The sequence below is a fragment of the Sinocyclocheilus grahami genome, unplaced genomic scaffold (assembly GCF_001515645.1).
Source record: "Sinocyclocheilus grahami isolate Dianchi unplaced genomic scaffold, SAMN03320097.WGS_v1.1 scaffold602.1, whole genome shotgun sequence".
NCBI lineage: Eukaryota > Metazoa > Chordata > Actinopteri > Cypriniformes > Cyprinidae > Sinocyclocheilus > Sinocyclocheilus grahami.
In genome coordinates this window covers 48,957-76,271 of record NW_015505781.1, presented here as the reverse complement: position 1 = coordinate 76,271, position 27,315 = coordinate 48,957, and the positions used below count along the sequence as shown (strand labels likewise).

Sequence of the window (27,315 nt, the reverse complement as noted above, 5' to 3'; positions counted from 1 at the left end):
TGTTGAAGTAGCTTTTAGTCTGCAGCTCCTGGCAGGGCTGTCATTCTCACTTCAACATGCATGGTTCCCCAGTCATCTGCCTGTCAGTCAAGATAATGTTTTTAATGCATGGTGTATGACTATTTTAAGCTCAGTGTCTTCCTCCGGGTATAGTATCTGTGGAGACTCCAAGTCAGCTGAGAATTAGCTGCAAAAATGTTGTTTACCTTTGCATTCCCAGCTGCTTTCTTACCATAGCAACTTTAATGTTTAATGTTTGAATATTTTGTTTGAATTATTTAAACTGATAGCATGATGAAACAAGTGCAAAAGCAAATGTATATAATTTATATAATTTTTTACTTTTTTTTTTTTATCTCTGCAAAAATATTTAATCACCCTTAAAAATTATACATTTACCTGAATTTAACTGTAAATCTAGATATTAAGATTTTTGTTTTCCAATTTACATTTGAATATAGATGTATTTTTTGTCTTGTTCCATAGATGTTGGTAGATACATTGTACATAAACACATATTTTACATCCATACAACCAAACAAGGAACCAAACCAAACAAACCACAATAGTGAATGTCTGTCTTCTTGGGCATTAATTCAGATAAGACAGTGGCGTTGTAGGACTGTCTGGCACTAATCCAGCATTGTCATTAGAAAGCTGATAATGCTGTGAGTGACTCATCTCTCAGTCTCCATAATGACAGCCCTGACACAGCTCTGTTTCTTTGTCTTATCAGCAACCAACTAACCTCATTCAGTCCTTGACCTGACATAGTACAAAATATTATAATCTGCTGTCTCTATGTCATAAAACATGTTTATGAAGCATTTTAGATTCACTTCAAATTCATGATTTTGGTTTGTAACGCCAGCCTATAGTAAATGATTTTATATAAATATTTGTTCAAATATTTATATAAATATTTGTGTGTGTATGTATTGTTTTTTTTGTGTGTATGTGTGTATATGAGCAATCACAGCAGCTGATATAGAGCCGGTATCGCTCGAGTACGAGAGTGATATTGCGTTTATACAACAGTTCAACAGAACATGTGTGTAATTAAAAAAGAAACAACGGAGTGCCTAATAAAACCCTCTTTTGTGCAGAACTACTTCCTTCCGCCACGGATTCAAAGCTCACGTTGACAGTTAAACATACGTCACTTTTAGAATTCGTATCAAGGGCATGTGCTGCTTCAGTCAGGTTATTAGTGAGAAATAATGAGGTTATAAGAGAGAAACAATGCGGCAAGACGTGCATCCAAATGAGAGAGAGACCGCGAAGCTAGACGATTATCTACGAATCTACGATTAGCTCAGTGAATAATTGAAAAAAAACATAGACCCGGCTAGAACAAGTGGAGTGATACAAAATTGTGAAAGGGCGTTCCTGTAGCGATACCAGTACAATATCTCGCGGCTCTCAACCAATCAGATTTGAGAACCAGAACGAACTGTTGTGTATATATACAGTATATATATAATACAATTTATTGTAGGCTAATAATGTATTTAATAATTAAATATTTTAATCTTTATTAGTATTATTATTTGGCTGTATTTATTTATTTTTAATAGACATTTTACTCTATATACCTATAAAATGTGTTAGATTGTGTTTTGTTACATTGGCAGATTTTACACTTACTCCATAAACCTCACTAAATGTATTTTACTTCTCATTTTCTGACATCCATTTTTTTCCCACTGCTTCTTTAGATTAAATGTACTAATAAGTCAAGGTGTAAATTAAATATTACAAAGGTTTTGCACAGGTGTGGGTTTTATTTTTAACTCATGATGATATAAGCTCATGAGCTGTCCTGCACACATGTACTGTTTACACCCATATTGTTTATGGTACAGCGCGGTACAGTACATCCGTCCTATAAACACAACGCATATCAGATTGTATGGTCTATTTTCTGCCACTCCCTGTTATGGGTTTGAGTGATTGCACTGAAAGGATAAGCAGATCCACATTATCAAGTGCATCTGGTCTTGAGGGCTGTCTCCAGGCCAGACAAGTCCCAGACACAGGGTCCTCTGATCTCCACTGTGGCTCTCTATCACCCCTCTCCAATCTCAAGCCCCTGAATGAACCGCTGTCCCCCAACCAGCTTTGGTTATGTCATCGGAGGCCATGCGTTTCACATGACAGGGGTGCTGATGTCTTATTAATCAGGAACTGTTGCCTGGAGCCATGTTGCTTGTATTTATACACATTTCAGCAGGATAAATGGTCGACTAGGGGCCAGTGATAAGCCCGTTGTGGATTGATGTATGAACTGAATGGGTCGTTCGTGATGAACTGACTTAGCTGCTACTTTTAGCTTCAGAAGTCTTTCTGGATGTCTATTTTGTTACAAAAGGCAGCTGGATCAATTGTGGAGCAGAGAATCATCCAGAAAGGTTATTAGAGGAAGGGGATGGCGCCCCTGCCATCAGTAGCTAGTGTTACTGATGTGATCGTCTGAGTGGGTGTGTGTGAGCAGATCATATTGAATGGGAACCCGATCGCATCTCCTCCCTGTTTATTCACAGGTGGGTGCCCCAGGGATGACTACAGGAACAAAAAACATGGGCTTTGCCTCGGTGTGCATTAATGAAGGTGTCACTGTAGAGCCTGTAATGAGTTTGAATGTGATTGAGTGTTTTTACTGTGACACAGAAGAAGCTTTGTGAAAAAAACTGAGACTTTGCTAAACCCCGCCAATCCTAGTAACTGCTTCCATACATAATTTTTCAAGCTTTTTCCTTTTCTAACTATTTTCTTTTGGTATTTTGGTAACATTAGGCTATGAAGGATATGTGTAGATAAATTATTTTGAATCAGTTAAAAATGTAAAAAATTGGTCACTTAAAATTACTATATATGATATATATATATATATATATATATATATTCAACACTTTCAATCAGTTTAATGTGTCCTTGCTGAATAAAAGTATTATTTCTTTCAAAAATATAGAAAAGCATGCTAACCCCAAATATTTGATATTTGCACAGGCTTATTTTCTTATGAAAATCGTCTTAGTCCTGTTCAGTAGTAAGTGTAAATATCACACAGACCCAAAAAGGATTTGTACCAACCTCAAAAACAACCCTTAATATTGTAAAATGTAAAATGTAGGTCTCAAACTAAAATGATGACAGACTGTGAAAGAATATGTTTGAGCGAACAAGGCTTTATTTGAGTTTGTTTATGAGATTATTCCATGACCCTGGTACTAATTAACACACACAGTATAGAATTTTTTGTTTTTTTGGCAGCAGTACCACATTTCCACTCCAGAATCACACTTCCCAGCATGCACCTGATGGACACTGCACATTGCGGACGTCCCTGCCCTCTTTTCCTTCCTGCGCTGACACCTCCCTCTCACACCACTCGCTGTCCTCTTGACTTTTATCCCAACAGTACCATTTAATGCCATCCCATATGTAATGACTCCACATTTCCCTTCACTCAGCAGCCAGGATGGGTTTTCCACAGGCACAGTTTCCCCTTAATTTGGGTTTCCCAACAGGGACTCTAACCACTGTGAAAAAACACTGTGTTGTTTGTATTGAAAGGGTCACAGTATTCATGGACCGTTACCTCCATGTGAGAGTTGTCTGCCAGTTTTTTTTTTTTATGTGTCTACAAATACAGTTCTGAGAGGTCACAGACAATGTAAAACTACCCGGTTGTTTTTGTTTGATATGTTTTGCACTGTTCCTGAAGTGTACATTGGCCCTTGGACTTGGATTATATCTTGTCACACCAAAAAAAGGCCCTATAGTTGGTTAACTGTAAATAGGAAACTAGATTCTATGTAGCTGTCAGAATATATAATCATGTATATATCATGTGTAAAGATGTCTTCATTTCTGAGATTTACATTTTAGATTTAAAGAAAATATAATGTAACATGTATGTAAAATTGTTAGTTTTTAAATTAAAATGTTACAATTTACAATTAAGCTATCTGCTTAAACACTCAGTAGACACACACACACACACACACACACACACAGTGATCTGGCAACTGTTGCTCTTTTGGCTGTCCATTCTGCAGTGTGATGTAACAGTCCTCTAGACATCTGGTCAAGACCTGACAGTGTCAGCTCTTCAAATATTTATCAAAAATATTATAAGTTTAAATGATCTAGGAACAGTCATAGACATTTGAGATGCTTTTTTGGGACTCAGTGATAGAACTGAATGCTGAGAGTCATCTGAATGTGTGATTTGGGTAATGAGTGTATAAGGACTCCAGGGCCTCTGCTGATGGATCTGTCACTCTGTGTTTCTCAGATTTGTTTCCTGGTGTCTGCATTCCGTGGACGCATGTTCTCAGAGGACAGTTGTGCTGCTCTTGGCCTCTTCTTCCATTACTTTCACCTCAGCCAGTTCAGCTGGATGCTCATACAGGTAAAACTATTTTTTCATCTACTGTGTGGTCAGTGTAGCAGGTTTTTGCACTGACCACACTAAATACTTAATCCCACTTCGTTAATGAAATTTAGTTGAGGTAGAGTCCTTAATTCATGATTATCTGTCAAAAATGAAATATCTGTTAAAATGCTATTTCATACCTACCTCTTTTGGAGCACAAAAGAAGCTATTTTGAAGAATGTTGGTCGCCAAACATTTGCTGGTAGACATTGACCTCCATAGTATTCAAAAAAATACTATGGTCAGTGGATACCAGCAACTGTTTGGTTATTCACATTCTTCAAAATAGCTTATATCGTGTTCAACAGAAGAAAGCAATTCATACAGGTTTGGAGCAAGATGAGGGTGAGTAAATAATGACAAAACTGTTATTTTGGGGTGAGCTATCCCTTTAAGTATTTGAAAGTGAGATCAGGACTTTTTCAGAAGACAAGTTTTACAGGGCAGTTGAAGGTGTGGCATAAACTTTCATTTGAACAATAAGCTTACTTACGCAGAAGGTAAAAAAGAAATGTCACAATATTTCATCAGTCACACACCTTTATTGTCACTGTTTAGTACATAGTGTTTGGTATATCTTACCTTCAGATAATAGACTGTCTGAAAAAGTTTTACCCTCAAGAAATTCCAGAAGTTAATCTGAAACCTAGTTTCTTGGTTCTACTTTTTCTCTCTGATGTGTATTTGTAAGTATGATTGGGGCATACTCTCAAAAGAGCTTTTGAGAATTCAACAAATATCAAAGGCCTTTGGTTTTGACTTGTTGCTGAAAATGAGGGAATGTTTGCACATAAATATCACACCATAAACAGGAAGCTTGTATAAGAAGGTTGCCTTACTAAAACAAGTATTTTGTTTTGTAATGTGCATGTGTGTGTGCTGTCCAGGTATTCCCTGGGATCATATGTCCCCACAAGGATAGTAATACCTGAAATATTTGACATTTTGACATTTTTTTTATGCAAACATGCATAATATTTTGTGTAAGGGTAGGGTTAAGTTAGGAGTAGGGTTAAGCATAGTGGATAGAATATAAAGCTTGTACAGTAAACAAATCATTATGTCTATAGAGAGTCTTCATAAAGTCAAGTCAAGTCAAGTCACCTTTATTTATATAGCGCTTTTAACAATACAGATTGTGTCAAAGCAACTGAACTGCATTAATTAGGAAAATAGTGTGTCAATAATGCAAAATGACAATAGTAAACACTCATTTTTCAGTTAAAGACAGTTCATCATTGAATTCAGTGATGTCAACATCCAGCTCAGTTTAAATAATATCTTTGCAATCATGTCAACGATATCGCTGGAAATAAAGTGTCCCCAACTAAGCAAGCCAGAGGCGACAGCGGCAAGGAACCAAAACTCCATCGGTGACAGAATGGAGAAAAAACCTTGGGAGAAACCAGGCTCAGTCGGGGGGCCAGTTCTCCTCTGACCAGATGAACCAGCAGTACGGAAAAATCAATTTAAGACGTAATAAAATTCCAGAGTTTGGGAGCCAAATGCGAAAAAGCTCTACCTCCTTTAGTGGACTTTCCTATCCTAGGTACTACCAAAAGTCCAGAATTTTGCGACCTTAGGGAGCGTGATGATAAAACAATCAAAAATTGTGTGTGTGTGTGTGTACCTGTTTTTCTATTCTGGTGGGGACTTAAACCTGAATACACAGACTCATGGGGACTCGTGTCACGGTGGGGACCTAATTTGAGGTCCCCACGGGTAAACAACATGTAAACATGTAAACAAGCTAATAAATGGGAAGTCGTGGCCTAATGGTTAGAGAGTCTGACTCATAACCCAAAGGTTGTGGGTTCGAGTCTCGTACCGGCAGGGATTGTAGGTGGGGGGAGTGAATGTACAGCACTCTCTCCCACCTTCAATACCATGACTGAGGTGCCCTTGAGCAAGGCACCGAACCCTCAACTGCTCCCCGGGCGCTGCCGCATAAATGGCTGCCCACTGCTCCGGGTGTGTGTTCACGGTTTGTGTGTGTTCACTGCTGTGTGTGTGCACTTTGGATGGGTAAATGCAGAGCACTAATTCTGAGTATGGGTCCCCATACTTGGCCACATGTCCCTTCCCTTTTTTTTTTTTTTTTTTTTTAAATCACACAGAATGAAGTTTTCTGAAAATCTAAAAATGCACAAAGTTTCCTGTAAGGGGTAGGTTTAGGTCTAGGGCAATAGAATATACGGTCTGTACAGTAGAAAAGCTATTACGCCTATGGAGAGTCCCCACAAGGATAGCAAACCAGACGTGTGTGTATGTGTGTGTCTCTTGGTTAAATAGAGTCTTGTTCATCATAATGTTTGATCATCATAACTTTTCATTGTCGGTTTAGGAATGGGCATGATTCATACACATAGTTCAATTCGTTAGAAAACACATGATTTACCTTACGTGCTGCTTGACATGTTCCAGCTACGTGTGGTTCTTCTGGTGGAGATTTTGCAAGCAGTTGTGCTAGCACACCTACAATAGCTGCTCAGAGACCTTTTAAAAATCCATTCTATAAATCTAGCTGGACCTGTACCCTTTCGCCTTCTCCTTTTCTTTGTACGATAATCCCTTCTAAGCACAGAAACCTGTCTCTGGAAGTTAACTCACTCAAAGCTATGAAGGTTGTCTTGTTCCTCGAAAGCAAAAACAGGATTTGGCCCTAACGTGCTTAATGAAATGAAAAAAGAACATGACTTTTAATCCCTCAAAAACCCACACAGAACACAAACATCTGGGTTCATGTTGCATTGAATTTCTCCCTTTAGTTTGAAAAGACATAGAACTGAGCACTGACCCTGGAGGAACCTCTCATCTAAATTGAACTTCTTGAAATCAAAGGCGGTTTTGCTCACGTAGTGGGATTATCTTGTTTTCCTCAATGACGCTGAAAAACATAAGGGGCTTAGCTGTTTACATAGAGCATGTAATCTCTATTGGTACTTGATACACGGGTGTTGAAAGATCATGCAAGAGAACATAAAATAAACTAACTGGCTAATCACAAAAACAGGTTTTAGGATTATGGAGTTGTGGAAGGACCAAAGTGTAAAGGACAGTATGTAAGTGTGTTGATGTGCAGAAGTTGGTGTGAGTTTATGAAAACACACATGGAATAAACCATACAAAAGTTGTGTTTGGTGGAAAAGGTAAATCATGATTCAGACTGGAAAGTATTTGCATCCTGCAGAGAATGATTTGAACATGTGCTTGTCTTTATTTCAAAACAGTCTCAAAACAGCTGGCAAATGAGCTTGTAATAAACCTTGGCGTAATTTATGTGATGTGATAATTACATGTGACATAATTGTTTCGTTTGCACTTTTCTCATTGATTAATTACTTTGAGCCATATTTCATTATAAAAAGCTGAATCTTATTCAGTAACCACACAATCCAGTTTAACTAGAAGGTAAATGCAAGTTTTCCAGATGATGATAGTCTGCATCCTCTACAATCTAGAACTCAGAACCGACCTGCATGATGTGGAATTGTATAGTAAAAATTGCGTTCACCACAGATTTAGTTGGTGCGCTGGTACCTGATTTTCACAATTCCTTGAGACAATCTGGGGCTAAAACTATGTGAGTTATGTCTTTGTTTGCTCAAGACTGGAATACATACACATATTTTAATATCCAAACAGATTTTAAAACACTAGACATCAGATGGCAACTGCTGTTGAGTCCTTCAGACTGCAAATCTGGGCAAATGTCATGTATTGTATTCTAGCCTTCAATGGAAATAGTACAGATGTTCCACTCCTACTTTTACAATTTATCAATGAAAACTATTGATCTAAAAGTTCTTTCCTATGCACTGGGACTCATGTTTCAGTCTGTGCTAAAATAGCCATTCAATAGATCACAGAGACTCCCTATATTGGCACGGTTAAAGCGCCAGATCAATGGAATTTGCGAGACAGGGCAATCTCAATGGCTGGGTGCCAACCTCTTCCATAATTACAAAGAGGCTGGAGAGGGATTGCAGAGAGTTTCGACACCCTAAAAAATAATACTACATCCTGCCAGCTTCTCTTTTCTCTTCATCTCTTATTCAAGTTCCCAGCACAGCAAAACAGTGTTGCTGCAGTTCCTATCCATTTATGGAGATAATACTGATGGAAGTAGGTGCCACATCAGGACTTGATTTGTATGTTGATGTTAAACTCCCAGTTGAAGTCCCTCATCCCCAAAAATGAAACAGGCTAACTGAACGCAAGAAAGTATTAGTTATTGATAGCAGTGATATCTGATGTTGCAGTGAATTATAATATGAGGTCATATAACCAACAGAAGTCCATTTGGTAGTTGGTTCTTGGTGCCTAGTTGTCTTGTCAAAACATTAATCAGCTATCCTTTTTTTATGAATCTGGTTTGTTTATAAACCGGTAATATTTCCATTTATGTATTTAGTAACATTTGTGTTGTCTTTCCCAGGCCATAAACTTCTGGCAGATATTAGTGATGAATGATGAGCACACAGAGAGACGCTATCTTCTCTACTTCCTGCTCAGCTGGGGACTTCCTGCTCTGGTCATAATCATTCTTGTTGTAGTCCTGCTGGGAGGCTTTGGATGGAGCATTCATAGTGTGTATGGCCTGGTGCAAGGAGATCTGTGAGTTCATACTCTCTCTCTCTCTCTCGCTCTCACACACACACACACACACACACATGCTACATTTGCTTAACCAAATGGGGGGACATAATGGACAACTAAATGTTCACATGTAAATGCTCATATTTTGGTGCTGTTTTTTTGGCTCATAGTTACTCATTTCCTGTGTTAATGTATTGTAAGCAATTTTCTGTCTCATATACACTCTCTTCTTTGCCTCGTTTACATTGATTGTGTGTGGTCGGGGTCTGTTATTGGTAAGTCGGGAAGAGCTGCTATTTTTAGCTCCTATGTGTTTATGAGGTTACAAGCTGTGACTGTGCATACGTTCAGTTTCGCCTCAGCCAAGCCTGTAGTGATAACAGAAGACTACGGACACTCCTCTCCACCCTGTCTCAAAGCAGCTCTTAGCAAGTAAACTCCCAGTTGACTCATGAAAGCCAAACATCTCTCTCTCCAAGAACAAACCAATGATGTCACCTCACCTCACAAGCCACCGCAGTTCTTGCCCTTTCCCTTCCCATAAGGCTTCAGCGGCCTGGGAGGAGTCAAATGCTTGTAGAAATAGAAGCACATTAGTTTAAAGGTCAGATTTTAACACACATAATTTAGCATTACAAGGTTTCTGAAAAGGGTCATATTATGAAGAATCAACTTTTCTATTTCCTTTTTAGAAATAAAATAATTTGTTGTTCTATAAAAAAATTACGTTATTTTCATGTTTTTATTTCCACAGATCAATTAGCTTTTATTTTTATGTACATAAGTAATTTTATGTGCTTTTGTAATTATTATTATTTTCCTTTTTATTCTATTCTGTTTTTATTTATTTATTTATTTACCTTTGGTCTTATTTCAAGTTTTTATTTAATTAATTAATTAATTAATTTATTTATTTATTTATTTATTTATATTTTACGTTTGTTGCCAAGGCAACATTTCAAATTTTCATACATTTTTTATTTATTGATTTAGTTATTTTTTAAATCTAATATTTATGTTTTATTTTATTTAGCCTATATTTCAATTAGCTAAAAAGACATTTAATACTTTAATAGTTTATTTAACAATAACAACACTGGAGAAAAACAATTATATAAAAAAACATATTCTGGTGCATGAAACCATTGCTAACAATATAAGTGTATTGATTCAATGAGAATAAAGCTATACAGAGTGTAACATTTGTAAGGCCCTGTTCAAACAGAATGTTTTTGCATTCCGTGCACAGTTTTTTCTATGTAAATATGCACTGGATAGACGTGTTTGGCTTGTGTTTGTCTCTAGTCTTTTACAGCATTTATCGCATGACATGTTCTAAGTCTCTAGATAAAATACCTGATAATCCTTTAACTAAGAACTGAAAAGCAGTGTAATTGAAGAGGAAGCCCCATGTTGGTTGGGTTACCATAGTTACTTTGCAGGTATCAAAACTAGAAACGTGATTTGTGCATACAGACTGAGCTGCTTGTTTATTTGTTATTTCAAAAATGTGTTTTTATGTGGCATGTATGTGAAGATATACAGTATGTTATGCTAAACCAGGCAGTGTTTCAAAATTATGATCAGATGAAGTCTAGAGAAAAATGGGCTGTTTATTTTCCTGCAGGAATTTCACATGCCTTGAATTGTATTATGGCTACATTGTGCCATTTCCACTCTATAAAATGAGTACGGGCTGTGTTTGTCCATTCTGTTTGTCTGGCCAGAGAGATGCCAGGCCTGTGAACAGAATGCAACTGCTGCTTATTTTGATACAGATCACGTCATAACAAGATTACTCTGGATTGAGTTTCTCAAAGCTTTTCCTTTCCGAATACCAGCCAGAGACTCCATAACTGCATATAGGACAAAAACAAATGCCGACTGGAAGAAATTCCTCAGATAGAAGGAGAAGAGTCAGAGAAAGACAAAAAGAGAGAATCTCAGGAGAAATAAACTTCGTAAGGATGTCCATCATGTCGTTTCAAACCCATTTTACTCACTTTCTTTCTTCCATGGAATACTAAATACACAAACACGCAACCATAAACCTTAGTACCAATCCTCTTTGTGTAATCACAATATTCTTTTTTGTCTTTATTTGTAGATGCTTCATTCCCAACGTATATGCTGCACTTTGTACGGCCGCCCTGGTTCCTCTCATTTGTTTGGTAGGGGTGCTGGTGATCTTCATCCATGCGTATCAAGTCACTCAGCAATGGAAGTCTTATGATGATGTCTACCGAGGCCGAACAAACAGCTCAGGTGTGTACGCTTTTGTTATTACACAAAATTTTACAAGTTGTGAAATAATTAGCCTCAAGGTATCTTGCCGTTTTAGTACGAGAATAATCTGGCACTGCAATGACCATGTTACTGGAAAACGGTGCTTTAGCAGTAAAGAACTTCTGATAATATCAGAGAAACTGAAAGCAAACTAAGAGAAGGTGCTTTCCCTGGGAAAGTCTCTTGATCTTAAACAAGCATTAGATTGCTCAGGTGCTTACAGCAATATTGCACAGCCTTCTGAACAATTACACACCTTCCAAATAATGTTTTTCTTTCTGTGGTGGTTTGTTAGTCATTCTTTAAAAATGCCCTCAGCAGTTTTGTGTAGATTGGATTAAATCTATATTGTAACTCGCTGCTCAGTCCCTGAGTAAATATGTTGTCAGTCTTGTTTTGAAACTTGGTTACACTCTTAATTGGCTGATTATCTCATTAGTGTTCGCAGCCTCCACCTTACTGTTTAGCCTCAAAGTTACCAATATCAACAGCACCTTTCAACTAACGTTTGGACAATTAACATATAAAACACTGGCTTTCACTTGTTAATCCACCGTGATGGTTTCATTGTTTACCCGTAACTGCTGTTCTGAGCTTTCAAATTGTGGTATTGTACAGTTTGCGTGTGGGTGGTCAGCAAGGGTTGCCATGTGCAATGTTAGCTTTCCTCTTTGTGCGCAAGCATGTTCACAGCACAGCGGGCTAATCCTAAACCACTCAACTTTATTACAGCCCACCCTTTGCTCGCAAACACAATGACCTCACTGTAGCACTCCCACACTTGCTGTTTCATATTGCAGGACACACAGGTGTAAGCAAATACATTATGCAGGAAATGTGCTCCTTCATGCCGGATGTGTTTAATGACTGTCAAAGAAGCACAGTCAGATAAATATGCATTTAGAAAACTCGCTCTTTCCTGTTAACTCTTAGATGTTGATTCTGTCTGGGTGTGTTGCTGCTTGATTACATGTCAAACAAGACATTCGGCTTGGGACAGGAATGAAATAGACACAACAAGTAAAATAACATTTCTGGTTGACTTATGGGAAATATAGAATTGAAAAAAAGTTCACCCAAGAGATGGGATGCAAGTTCAGTTCTGTAAAGGTCAACTTAATCATATAAATCAAGTAATTATTAACTAAATTACAAAATGCTCTCAAATGTGTCTTCAGTTTCTGGTTTGCTGCAAATTTAATTTATTATGCATGGTTTGCACATGGGTTCTGTGATCAAACTGTGAAAACCAGTATACTCTATTTGATGACCATTTGCTTCTCTAAATGCGTTACAGCAATTGTTGAAGCTCCAGCACAAACTTCCCGAAACCAGCTTCCATGTTATTAGAAGCCGATGGATAATTCTGACTGTGACTTGCCTTTGAGATATTCTGAGGTGCTCCATAAAATGTCTGGAGTTTTTCAGCCTCTGAAGAACCACATTATAGAGCCAAGATATTAAGGAGTCAACCTTTAGCCACTAGGCAGAGGTGTTCTTTCCAAGGCGTGTGGGGAGATAATTACCACAACCCTATTTAAAGATTTAATTTGACTTTTGCAGTTGTTCAGTATGATCTTAAGGGAAGTAGTGCTTTTTCACAATGCAGTCATTTTCTTGGAATAGCCTTACTGGCTCAGGATTAATCCTTCAGCTCTCTTAATGAGGCATGTTTATGTGGCAGAGTATGACTGCAACAGCTCACTGATTGGGGGATTTGAGAAATACAATTTATTTATATTATTTTGATTTTTTGGTAAAACTTTTCAGTGAGTTAAGATTAAAACTAGCTAACATTAGCATTTATTAATCTTAATGTTAACTTCAACAATTAATACATGATTACATTTTTTTATTACCTACCATTAACAAAGATTAATAAATACTGTAACAAATGTTTTGCTCAATGTTAGTAAATGCATGAACTAGGGCTACAACAATAAATCGATAAAATCGATTATTATAAATAATGAAAATAATCGACAACGATTCTCATTATCGATTAGTCGTGTCTGCCCACAGTGCACGTCCAACTTCAGCCGGTCACGTCAAATTACAGAACTGAATTACAAAATCCATCTAAAAATAGTTGAGGAAACAGAACGAGATGCTGCGGGAGAAGTACGTGAACCAAGCTGTCCAAAACATGAGAATTCTTTATTTTAAACTTTAAAGGGGTCATATGATGCGATTTCAATTTTTCCTTTCTCTTTAATGTTTTTGTCTCGTCGCTCTGGACGGACGGCATCACAGTATGGTAAGGGGCGTAACATTTCCGTCACACGCTTGAGGTATTCGGCCAATCACAACGCACTGGATAGCTGGCCAATCACAGCACACCTTGCTTTTCAGAACGATGAGCTTTGTAAAAATCGACGTGTTTCAGAAAGGCGGGGCATAGAGGAGAAACAATAGTGCACAGTATGTGGAAAATAATGTGTTTTTTGAAACTTAAACCGCATAAACACATTTCATAACACCAAATACACAAAATAATGTTATTTTTAGCAGCATCATATGACCCCTTTAAACTAACTTAATGCATTAGCGTAATGGCTTGCCCTGTCAGGCAGTTTAACAGATGCGTGTGCATCCTCAGCGCAAAAACTTTCAGTTTACGGTCATATCCTTAACTGTAAATGTCACAAATTCATGCAAGCATTTGCATTTTTGCATAAAGGCCCGCCCTGACAGTCTGCGTTAAGTTTAAATCTGAATGAGCGTGCACACGGACAGAGGGAGACAATTAATATTCAGCGCAAAGCATTCATTGTGCTAAAATATCTGTTGTTGAATGTTAAATTTAGGTTTAAAAGTCAACATGAAGTGCACGCATTTTATGAGAATAGGAACTGATAACAGCGTGTAATTGTCTGAATATAAATATCAGAAACTTCATAACTGTCTTTTATAGGATAAAGAAATGACAGTAAGATGTGACTGTGATCAAAGTGAACGCGTGTTCCTGCAGAACATTACTCTCACCTATTGGTTACCACTGAGTTTGTGATTTTATTCGTCTTTATTATCTTGATTTTTATTTAAATTTTTAATGTTTTAATGATAATGAGAGATTTAAACTATATTCACTATACAGTGCTTAACAAATTTATTAAAACAAAAAAATACATTAACATTTTTTTTTAACAAATGATGTAAGGTTTGTGCCTGTCACGCCCCTGAACTCTATCTGTGTGTTTTTCCCTATCCATGTCATGTGCCTGCCCTGACCTAGTTTTCCCATGTTAATTGTTCATTAGTTCCAGGTGTGTCTCATCATCCCCTCATCAAGTGTATTTATAGTGCGTCCTGTTCCTAGTTTCTTGGTCTGGAATTGGATGTTTGTCTTTCCCCGCTGCATGTGTGTTCCTGGTTCCTTGGATGTTAATTAAAGTCTGTTTGTTAGAAGTCTACTCCACGTCTCCTCGTTCCTCGCTCCTCGCTCTGTGCTCCTCACAGTAGTGGATCGTGACAGAGCCACTGCTGCTCTAAACTAACAGTATTGGCGATTACCAAAATATTTTTTTAGCTTTCTGCATAGGTTAGTCCTCCAATTTGTGTAAGCTCTTTAGTAACAGTAGTAGGCTATTTCTAATGCTATAATATGATTATTGCTGTTGTCTATGAAAGAAAGGAATGAAAAAATAGTCAAGCATTTTATAGTGTTTTTTCCAGATGCCCAATTACAGTCAAAAAGTACCCAAACAATGCCAGCAAGAATGCAAACTTTTATGAAAGGCATAGGAGGCCATTTTTGTTATTATGTGAATAAATAGTATTTATTTGTTTCAGTTTGTTTTTTGCCCAATAAATGACAATAACATTTTTAGATTTAAATTTTTTTTTGACAGATTCCTAAAATATTGTGTTTTCTCTTTATGACAGGTGGTCTAATTAATTAAGCACTGTATGTTTTCACAGCATTCAGTTGGCACGTTTGTTTGAAGGACATTGGGCAGAATGTGGAATAGTGTTTTTTTTTGTCAATAAAACAAAAAAAAAAAGAAAATTGGGCTTTTTTAAAAATCCGATTAATTGGTTAATCGAAAAAAATAATCGGCCAACTAATTGATTATCAAAATAATCATTAGTTGCAGCCCAAGCATGAACTAACCTTAAATAATAAGAACTTGTTGTAAAGTGGCATCGCTTTATGCCATTCCTAGACCTAAATATGATCTGTTTCAAAAGTAAGTTATGTTCCTCATTCATTGGACATAAGTGCAAAGTCCAGCCAAGAACATCTTGCATAATTGAACATTTATTTTATTATTATTATTTTAATCAAATGCAAACAAACTGTATTTGCTGTGTAGCCAGCTTCGGCGCCACGGGGGGGGGATGGGGGGCATGTTTATTGCTAAGCATATATTATTATATACTGCAATTATATTTATCCATTAGAATTATATATTTTTAAATAATCTTAAAATTATTTTTTGTAAAGTGAGGGGAACTAAAATATCCTATAGTGTTCATAATGTTGGTACATTATAACATTATTAGGCCTGCCATTATTATTTCTGAAAATGCAACTTTTACGAGACGTATCTTTTTTTGATTTTCCTCAAAAAAACAAACAAAAAAAAAAATTTATTGTGTTTTTAAAAGCATGCAGCAAAGTAAATATGCGATTAATCTGTTAAAATTTGTTACTGTGGGTTAACAAATTTACATTAGTATGCTATTCTTGTGCTTGGCTTCACAGATAGCAACAGAGTCTGGGCCAAATCTGGTTTACATTCACTTCTGGCTTTTTTCCGTCTTGATTGCAAATGTTTTTTCTTTTTTTATGTACGATTAAAACAAAAATCAGGCGTGTGTATTTATAACATCAATTACTAGGCCTACATTCTTTTTTTAGAAATGGAAGTAACTTAAAATGTTATTGTGTGTTTGTAATTTTAATATTTTTATCTATAGGCCTATACAGCAAAACTACAGAGCTTCCAGTAGGTTATTTTACGGAGCTGTAAATGCGGGAATCTCCGACTGCATGCAATCTTTGACGAACACCCAATTCATATATCAAACTCGGCTATATGTTATTAAATTGTACATAGGCTATATATCAGATTATTTTATTTAGAAGTTTCATGTTTGTGTTTATCCCGTTTTCCCCTGTTGCATCTGAAAATTACTTTCAGAAACATATAATTAAATACCCCCAATAAATTGTGCCTGCCCCCTCACTTTGTGCACTCTGGCGCCGACCCTGTGTGTAGCCCAGCCTGTAAACTGCCTAGTTAACCCAGTATCTAAGGCTAAGAAAATTAAGACTATTTGAGAATGATAAGATGTCCTAAATCAAATGAATTGTTTCTTTGAATCTACTGCTGTGAGTGATGGCCATACTAGATGTGCTTTGCGATTAAGGGAGGAAGTTTTGATAGTAAACAAAGGGACAGAACTTTTTTTTTATGAGCCATTCATGTTATTGTACTTGGAACCAAATTTCATTATAAGACTGGGTCGTATAGTGCTTTTTTAATCTAGTGAACAAAACAGTCAAAATATTCTAGTGGGCAATACAGTCAATATGGAAGTCTATCACTTTTTTTCCAGTGTTCAGACTATGTTTGCGCTGTATTTGCTTAGTAATGACTTGCAATGCAGACACTTCATCCTTATGTCATGCATAATATTCACCACAGTTCATAATTGCATAAAACGTTTACAGCGTGTAGAGTCATAGAAGCCGGGTATTAGAGTCTAAATCACTGTTTATCACTATCCTAATTCAGCTGCTAAATACTGGACCCTTCTATATCTCATATCTTTATGACCTTGCTTAACTGCTTATATCACTAACACTATATTACTCTGACATAATGTTCCCATGATTTGACCCAAAGTCTAGATTCTGGATCCATTGCTTTTGTTGAAAACAATCATCATAAATTACCCTGTTAAGTTAAATTACATGTGTTTTATTTGGAAACTGAGCTGAGCTTATTTGAAAATGGCAGCAATGGACTTTTAGGCAGTACATGCACTTCCCATTTAACTGTTGAAAAAGACTTCAGAAAATTAATAGATTTATAAAATTCATTAGTGTAATGTGTAGCAGCTATTTTGCTATATTTATTGAAAGGCAAAAATTGACAGGCAAATCCCATATTGTTTATTTTATTTGATTGTGATCCCGCCTCTGTTTTAATAGTTGCTAGAACTGATGTAGATTCTGTCCAACCTCTTTTTTTATGCCAAACACTATTAGTTTTCCCTAGAGAGGTCTCTGAGAACATGCTGTATGGAACGTCTGGTCAGAGCGCTGGCATGAGGCCAGACACGCTTCCCACACCCACAGTTCAGAGGAAGGAGCAGAATGTCCAAATGTCACCCACAAGCACACGTACACACACAAAAGAATATCAAGTGTTTGATTCCAAAGAGCATGTTGATCTAGTATGTAGCTCCATCTTAAGCCTTTGTTTGTTTCTTCTCACAAAGTTGTTGGACACCTTCCAACAGATTTACTGGAAGATTTCAGCTCTTCCCACTCTCTCATTCTTTCATCTCTTTACCAAGATCCTCTTCTTTAGCCACCCATGACTCTTTGAGATGAAACACTTTTTTCTTATCATTGAAGCTGTTGGCCGGGCAGATGTTAGCTCACTCAAGAGGGAGACAAAGGAAGGTCTTTCATCCTCGGAGTTGAACCACAGCTGAATGTTGTGACAGCTGCTATGGCATCTTAAACAGGAGCCAGAGTGCTGTCTCACATTTAGGCCCTGCTGTTTTTCCCCAGTGGTCCTCAGTGCTTGCTTTCTTAAGCTGAGTGTCTTCTTGTTACGGGGCTGACGAGACGTGAGACGTGCGGATCCATGTGCAAACTTTATTGTGGAGAAGACAGAGACGTGGTCAAAACAGGCATGGGTCAGATAGAGGCAGACAGGTATATGGTGGGCAAAACACAAGAATAGTCCTAGGGCTAGCGCAGGTCGACGATCGGCAGACAGAATCAAAAAGGGCAAGACAAAAGGGGTGAATCCAGGGAACCAGGCGAAGATCAGAAACCGAGAAGGCTAAGGCTAAGGCTAAGGCTAAGGAAAATGACAAGGGCTAAGGCTAAGGCAAATGACTAGGGCTAAGGCTAAGGCAAATGACTAGGGCTAAGGCTAAGGCAAATGACTAGGGCTAAGGCAAATGACTAGGGCTAAGGCAAATGGCTAGGGCTAAGGCAAATGGCTAGGGCTAAGGCAAATGGCTAGGGCTAAGGCAAATAGCTAGGGCTAAGGCTAAGGCTAAGGCTAAGGCTAAGGCTAAGGCTAAGGCTAAGGCTAAGGCTAAGGCTAAGGCTAAGGCTAAGGCTAAGGCTACAAACGAGGGCTCTGTAGAGTCGCTATCTCTAGGGGAGTGATAAATGCGGAACAATACTCGGCAGAGGGAAGGGATCAGAGTGCGTGTTAAATAGTGAGGGAGTGATATGAAACAGCTGGGTGCAATCAGTGTAAACAGGTGTGTGCAATTCGTGCTGAGTGCAATCAGTGCAATGCATGATGGGAAATGTAGTCCGGGGTGATGTGCAACAGTGTGTAGTGCGAGAGTCAATGAATAGGAAAGTTCGTGGACCGGATTCGTGACACTTCTCCTCCTAAGAGAACTATAGTTGTCTGGTGTATATGTCATTATATATATTAACTGATACCATTTTGCCTTTTCATGACTTCACTCTAAAAGTCTTATTGTATATTTATCTCTTGAACCATCAGCATATTTAACATCACCACTACAGAAAACTAGATTGTAATTGGTTGACAGGTTCTTTTTAAATTTAATTTAATTAATTTTTTTCCTGTACTTGCACAGGAAGTAGTTTCTGAATTATTTACTATAGAACATAAACAGTTTTTTAACACTTTGCCACATTCTAAATTGATATAATTTATATGTTTGTGAAATGAATACTTCTATTCAGCATGGATGCATTCAACTAATAAAAAATGACGTTAAAGACATGTATAATGTTACAAAAGACAGGAGTAATGACTGCTGAAAATTCAGCTTTGCCATCACAGGAAAAATGACATTTTACGATATGTTAAAGAAAAACAGTTATTGTAATCTGTAATAATATTTCAGAATATTACAGTTCTTACTGTATTTTTGAACACTAGTGTATATAAATGTAGACAGTTAATAAATAAAAAAAACTAAATGAAACATTTAAATGCATATTTTGTTCAGAAAACCCTTTGAAATTACTTATAGTGGCATAACTGGAGTCACTTTAGTTGTGAAATATGAGTGGAAACATTAGAGGTATTGTACAGCACTTTATGTTTAAGCCATGGATTAATGAGAGCCTGGTTTTCATTGAGAGAGGAAGTGATCGAGCCAGTTCCATTCCAATATAGAGATGGTTCCTCAGGGTTTAGGAACCTGCTGCTTCAGAGGCAGCCAGGCCCAGACCACAGCCTGGAATGTGCTTACAGAGATGGAAAGCAAAGGCAGTTAGGGAGAGGAGGGAGTGAAAGACTTGGAGAGAGAACAGCACGTACAAAGTGGAGACTGATATTCAGAACAATAAAAGTTTTTGATTTGTGGAAGAACTCGTAATGGGAGTAATGTTTATAAAAAATAAGAAAGTGTACTAGTGTTATGTACATGACATGTAAATATAATTAATTACACTACTAATAATACAAGGTGCATTTTGATCATTAACATGAAATAGATTGACATGTCCTTTGGTAAGAGATGCTATACACACTCTAAAACAATTTTAAATAGCAGTGTCCTTTTTTAATTGTGTATGCTTTCACAACTTCATTAATATAGAGATTGCATATATTAGTGCTTTTAAATAAAACTGTTGACAATATCCTTTTAAATTTGTCATTATTCAAATGAACTACAACATGTTCTATATTTTCCAGTATACATTTGTGTACTTTTTTATGTAATTATTTAAATTATATATGTTGTTCATTTAGATGGTTCATTAGATGGTTACAGTCCGACTTGTATTCTGTTACATTGTAACATGAACACTGAAAAGTGTTACCAAAGGTGCATGGCAACAGCATCGGTAAAAGTAAATAGCTACCAAAACATCATGAAAGTAAATGGAAGATAGTTGAGACAAACACAAACCGTAGGTAAAGTTAGACAGGTGGAAGCAATGACCATGGCATTTTTGTGTTAGCTTGGTGTTAAACTTCGGCTCTGTGCCATGTGTTGTCTATCAGATGAGGAATGTGTGGCCTACTTTCATTGCCAAGTCTTCCATAATGTTTGCCTGCTAGTGCTGGCAGATCTTCCACTGAATCGCCCCAGAGATGTGTCAGTCATGCATGGCCTATGACTCTGCTTGTCTTTGCACTCCTGGTGTCATCAGAGCCATATTAACATCAAAGCAGCAGCAGAACAGATGTTAATGCCGTGTGCATTAGTTCTGCTGGTGAAACGCTCTGGGACGGCACAGGACGCCATGTTCTCAAACAGCAAGTTGTGTCCCTAAAGGAAGCCTCATTTTGGATTGGACTGATTCTCATCACCCTTATTCTCTCTAATGAAAGCCAATTATAATCTCATTTGCTGTTTTTGTCATGCATGCATGCATTTCAGCAATGATGCTTGGAGAATTTGAGGATTATTTGAAATCTCTCTTGAACTTGCAGGGTGTTTGCTTGTCTTAATTTGATTAGATGTCGGCATGCACAAACAAGTCTACAGGTGCATGCATGATTGTTTTCCATCATCAGCGATGCAGTAAGTGAGCCCAGGGAAGCGCCAGGTTGTGGAGGTTAAACTGATGAATATTCTTTTTCCCTAGATGTGGGTTCTGCACATCTGCTGTTGCATCTAATACACTTCAAACATATGCTAGAACAAATAGTTAATGTGTTGTCTAATTTCAGCCTCTAATTGTCCAATTGTGGACATCAAAGAAAGACGTTAATATTTGAATATTCCATTTGTTCACTCAACTTCCTAAGCAAACGAATGCACGAGTTGTAAATCAAATAACCGCTGAATGCATTTTATTTAAAAAAAAAAAAGTGAATGCAGGTCTTCTGCCATTGTTTGGAGCCCTCGAAGTGCCGGGCTGAGCTCACGTCCATGTTTATATCGTGAAAGGAGAGCATGATGGATGAGTCAGCCTGCTCTCCATTCTGGAGCCGTACTTGATTGTTCCCTCATTAAATGTACGAATTAAAAAACAGGGTTCTCATGAAGTCGGGGAGGTGAGTGGATGCAAATAAGGCCTGCTGAAAGAAACAGTGACACAGACTGCCTCTCCCTCGCTAATTATCAGCCACAGCTTTGCCTGGTTGTGTACTTTGGCCAACATAGAAATCACAAATGCATTGCTGGTGAAGGAGAGGTGTTAGTAGAGCCAAAAGAAGTGGTATTAGGTAACATACGAGAAGTGAAAAGAATCATTAGGGAATGGGTGGCAATAAAGATTTGTCATGAAAACACAAAACTGAATGTCGAAATCTCTTAAATTTGTTTTAAACTGATTGAGATATTTGTCATTTTTGGTTTCACTTTATTTTAAGGTCCAATTCTCACTATAAACAAACCATTAACTACGACTTTTGCCTCAATAAACTGCTAATTTGCTGCTAAATAACAGTTAGTAATATAGTTGTTAAGTTTAGGTATTGGGTAGGAATAGGGATATTGAATATTGTCATGCAGAATATGTGCTTTATAAGCACTAATAAACAGCCAATATGTTAATAATAGGCATGCTAATAAGCAAATTGGTCCCTACTGAAGTGTTACCGAATTTGGGACAGGTTTGGCAAAGGTCGCCAACCATATTTAATGTTTTGTTATGATTCTGGTTACATAATTTCTACTGGTAGTTGCTGTATTGTGATATTGCTTATTTGCATAAATGGGTTTATGAGTACTTTATCAGTTGAGTATTTAAATCCACAAAATCATCCAAATTCAAAACCCTAGTGCTTATGTTCACAATGCCATGACTGTGAGTAAATGATTACTTTATGTTGATGCTAGAATGTCAGGTTTTGAACTAGCGTGTTTGCAACACACATTTTTCTTCCCTCCCTCTGAGTGAATGTTTCAGCAATTAAACTCATAATCGTTGTTAAAGTAAAGCACTCAGTCTGGTTAAAGTCCTTGTGCCAATATGCTTGAGTGAGTCTTGGCACTGAGAAGCATTGTTTGCTCACATGAAGAACACTCATGGGCCAAGTACTTTGTACCCATGGCTGCCCTCATTTACCCCAGAACAGTCTCTGGACTGTGACCTGCATAATGAGACAACTAATTTTATTCTCCTTCCTTTGTTGTTTTGGTTTGTTTGTTTTCGCTGGCAGCCATCTTGGACTCGTGCCCCAGGTCAATAAACGTGCCCACACGGCTCTCATGCTAGAGCGAGCGCTGTTCAAAGAGCTCTAGCTGCATGTGAAAAGCTTGTCTGAACTATGGAAAAACTGAAGCATGCCTGGCCAGCTCGCTCTGTAACTGAAAACAGCACCCATGGCTGCTGGCATCGGTGCATGCAGCACAGATAAAACAGCACAGTCAGCATCCATGCATCTGAAAACTGATGAGCAAAGCTCTTGTGATTTTTCTAGAAATATATTAACCTCAAATGTTGCCATCTTGCACTTTAGGAAACATGTATTTCTTTTCCTAATGAGCTTATTTGATCATACAAACCCAATTGAAGTGTTTTTCTGTTTGTTCTTCAGAGGTGCCCATGATGCTGTATCTGTTTGCTCTGGTGACTCTGGTCTGTCTTTGGGCTGGATTGCACATGGCCTACAGATATCTGTGGATGCTGATACTCCTTGTTATCTTCACCATCTTTCTGGTAAGAACATACACACAAAATGCACTTTCATGCATACATTTATGGTAGAGTTTATACTAGCCATCTAAAGACACTACATAATAAATATCAATAAACTGTGACATCAAGGCCACTTTTGTTCTTGCTTGCATGTGTTTTTCTTTCTTTCTTTCTTTCTTTCTTTGTCAAAATTGATCAAAAGTGAAAGTAAAGACATTTATAATGTTTCAAAAGATTTATTTTACAAATAAACGCTATTCTTTTGAACTTTCTGTTCATCAAAGAATCATGAAGAAAATGTGTCACGTTTTTTCATGAAAATAGTAAGCATATTATACTAAATATTAAAATAGAAAATAGATATTGTAAATGGTTAGTATATTTCAGAATATTACTGTTTTACTTTTTATTTTAAAAATGCAGCATTGGAAATCACAAGCAGCTTCTTTCAAAAATGTTACAAATACCTTTTTGAATGGTAGTTTAGTTAGAATGGAAATGCCTTTACTGTTGACGCTTTTTACAAAACAGAGCAAGTTGTGGCTCTTAGATCATCAATGTGTGCAATCTAATCGTATCTCTAAAGTGTTTAGTCATTGAATTCAGTGTGAAAGTGATAAAGCTGGTTCAGTTCTGACCCTCAGAATCACGTTCAGTTAGACTTAATTGTTCACAGCTTAAAAGCATTAGATAAGTCCTAATCCTAAAGATAGATCAATACAGGTAATCTTCACATTTGAGGGCCCAGTGGGCTCTTCACCTTTAGTTTAAGACCTGCAAACAGCTGTCTTATCTCTGAATACAGATGCATTTCTCTCACAATCACCTCACTATCACTGCACAACTGCCCAGTCTGCTAATGTATCGTATAGTTTTTTTTCCCTGCTCTAGATAGATAAAATAGACAGATACTGTAGGCCATTGATTTCTAAAGGTTCTCCACCTCTCGCATAACATCATCTTAAGATACTGGCCAGGCTCATTTACGTGGGGGTGGACTATATTCAGAGTCATTGTATGATTATGAGAGTCTGTTTATCTGTTGACTAGATGAGTGATAAAGCTGGATAAAGCACTTGACCAACCTCAAAGGATGGTGTCTCTTAATAACTCTTTAACATCAGGGTTGTGTTGTAAGGAAGAAGTTAAAATGTTACATAGCTGTTAAGATACAATCACATAAGCAACATTTTGCAGCCAAAAACAGGTTGTATAATGTAGCGATGTTTAAAGCACTGCACACAAAGAAGCCACTTTCAAACCAAGCAGCTTTCTCTTGGTCATAGTTTTTATCTTTATGCTAAAAAAGAAAACTGCATCATTTAGAAGTGCAATGGATATATGTAATTGATATAGTAAAATGTAGCCAGCAAAATATGGCTTGCAACATCAAATTTTACATGCTGCGTTAGATGGCCTTCCTTGCAGCAAGTCTGAGTAACAAGTAACATTTTAACAGACAAGTCCAAAAATCCTTCCCATCAGCAGAAAAGATAAAAACATCCATATCACTGCTTCCTCCAGTATTTTTTCTTCTTCAATATCTCCTCACTGTTACAGTTAGTGTAAACAGCAACTAAACACACAGTCGAGCATATTTGTTCTGCTTGTCCTACATTACAGACTGACTAATAGCAGGTCAGAGAAGCTGTTATTGTTTCTAACACAGCCAATTGGACAAGATGCCCTTCACCTAGAAAGAGCATAAATAGCACAAAATTTAGTTTTGACTCCCTTTGAGTCAAACTCTAAATGCCCACATAAAAATGTCAGCAGTGCCTACACAAAACATGACCTCCTTCTGTGGAAAATCTTCACAAACATGTGGGAGGCCCATACAGACATCCATGGATGTGTTGATATTTGGCTGATAGAACTTGTTCAGTTCTCAAAGGAATTCTTCAGCAATCATTTATAGGAAGTGTTTGTGATATTTTAGTTTTAACTCTTCGCTGCACATTCCCCTTCTTTCCTGCAAATATTTCGGTCTGTTTTTAATATTCAAGCACTGAACATCTGTTTTCATGGGTGCTGTTTTTTCCGTGATGCTAATTTTCCATGCATGTCTTATTTTCTCAGTGGCTATTGCCATAAATGCAATTAACCTGCAGTAATATCATTTAAATGGTGTTAGTGCCTTTCTGATTGGGAAGATTGTAAACAGCTTCATATTAACCTCTGCTGATTTCAGGATGTGAGGATGTATAATAACGAAGGTGAAAAAGGTATCAAGACATATGCAAAGAGAAACCCTGCCAACTGCTAATAAAAAAGGAATGGAGATGTTGTTGATCCCCAGCAAGTTTGCAGGTTTCATGAAAAAAGAAAAAAAAAAGTATCACAAAAATATTAAGCGGCACAACTGTTGTCTACATTGATAATAAAGTTACTTGAGCACCAAATCAGAATATTGAATGCAACACTGGAATCTGAGGTCACAAGACTTAGAATATGACATACTGATCATATAGATGACTTTTATTATACTTCTGCATTACTTTGATGGTTCTGTTATGTCTTTTTTAAAGCTTGAATGAATGCAGATGCAGTTGAGTACATTTAGATGGACTACTCCATCTAAATATCCAGTGGTCTCTGTCTGTTTCTTCCACACCATTTCTCACAAGGTGCATTGTGTCAACTCATTTCCCTTGTATCGTATAAAAACCACACCTGTCTGTTCTGACCTGAGAACAGTTATGTAACTAGCAGAATTAATTGAGCGTGCCGCTCTGGCCTCTGGACATTTGCGTGTCTTTCAGGTAGCAGTGATAAAGCTGCGAAGCACAGGCTGCCCACTTATAGTCTATAAATGAGGCCTGAAATCGATACTCTATTTTTGTGAGTGGTATGTATGTGCGTGCTTATATCCAGTTTACTTTACCTGTCAATGATGCTGAGCCACAGTGGTTTCAGTGAGGGCTGGATTATGGTTATTTTTCATTTGGATGTAGTTCAGCTTCAAAGACATTTTAAGTTCAAAGGAAGTAAGTCCAGTTCCTAATACATGTGTGTGTGTGTGTGTGTGTGTGTGTGTGTGTGTGTGTGTTTTATTGGTTATTCTCTTCTCTCCTCACATTTTCCACACTATATAAATCATTAATAGAATGCATGAACTCATTTCACGTTATTCACTAACTGTCTCTATTCCTCAGAAACTTTCTGTATATTTCTCTGTATTTCCAAAAGCTCAGCACTTTTCCCCTCTTATTTTAGTTTCACCTGCAGTCTGTCACCCACATGTCCCATTTGTTATGACATTTCTGGTGTTCATGAGATATTTGGCACAAGTGTGTGTACAGCGATATTTGGTTTGGTGCTGCTACCCAATAAAAATCGTGGTTGGCCAGACCCTCATTGACAATGATGTCAGAGGGAGGGAAATGATGTCATGCTGTTACAAAATCTGGAATTTAAGACCAAATGATTAATTGGTGATGTTTGTTCTTTTTGTTTAGTTTGCACAAAACACATTTGGAATGTCAAACAAATCGTCACTTTAGATGTGATAATCCTTAGCTTAAAAGTAGCCTTTTGTGATTTTTTTTTTTCAATTTTATTTTTAAACAAATTATATATATATATACTAGTGCTGTCAAACGATTAATCGTGATTAATCGCATCCAAAATAAAAGCTTTTGTTTACATTATATATGTATGTGTACTGTCTATATTTATTATGTATATATTTGGCACAAGTGTGTGTACAGCGATATTTGGTTTGGTGCTGCTACCCAATAAAAATCGTGGTTGGCCAGACCCTCATTGACAATGATGTCAGAGGGAGGGAAATGATGTCATGCTGTTACAAAATCTGGAATTTAAGACCAAATGATTAATTGGTGATGTTTGTTCTTTTTGTTTAGTTTGCACAAAACACATTTGGAATGTCAAACAAATCGTCACTTTAGATGTGATAATCCTTAGCTTAAAAGTAGCCTTAGTAAATTTAGTAAATTTTATTTTTAAACAAATTATATATATATATATATACTAGTGCTGTCAAACGATTAATCGTGATTAATCGCATCCAAAATAAAAGCTTTTGTTTACATTATATATGTATGTGTACTGTCTATATTTATTATGTATATATAAATACACATACAGTATGTATTTTGAAAATATTTACGTTTATACATTTATATATTCATATTCTTATATTTTATATTATATATAAATATATTTAATATATAAACATATTTTT

At 37.0% G+C, this 27,315-nt stretch overlaps 1 protein-coding gene across 1 annotated transcript in view; it reads left to right on the top strand.

Annotated features, from left to right (window-relative positions):
* The window catches only part of adgrv1 (adhesion G protein-coupled receptor V1), a 134,206-nt gene that overhangs the window by 95,895 nt on the left and 10,996 nt on the right, over positions 1-27,315 (top strand). The window contains exons 81-84 of the mRNA XM_016240844.1: positions 4,301-4,417; positions 8,880-9,058; positions 11,148-11,305; positions 23,008-23,129. Coding sequence (XP_016096330.1) covers positions 4,301-4,417; positions 8,880-9,058; positions 11,148-11,305; positions 23,008-23,129 — 576 coding nt within the window. The remainder of the gene's footprint in view (positions 1-4,300; positions 4,418-8,879; positions 9,059-11,147; positions 11,306-23,007; positions 23,130-27,315) is intronic.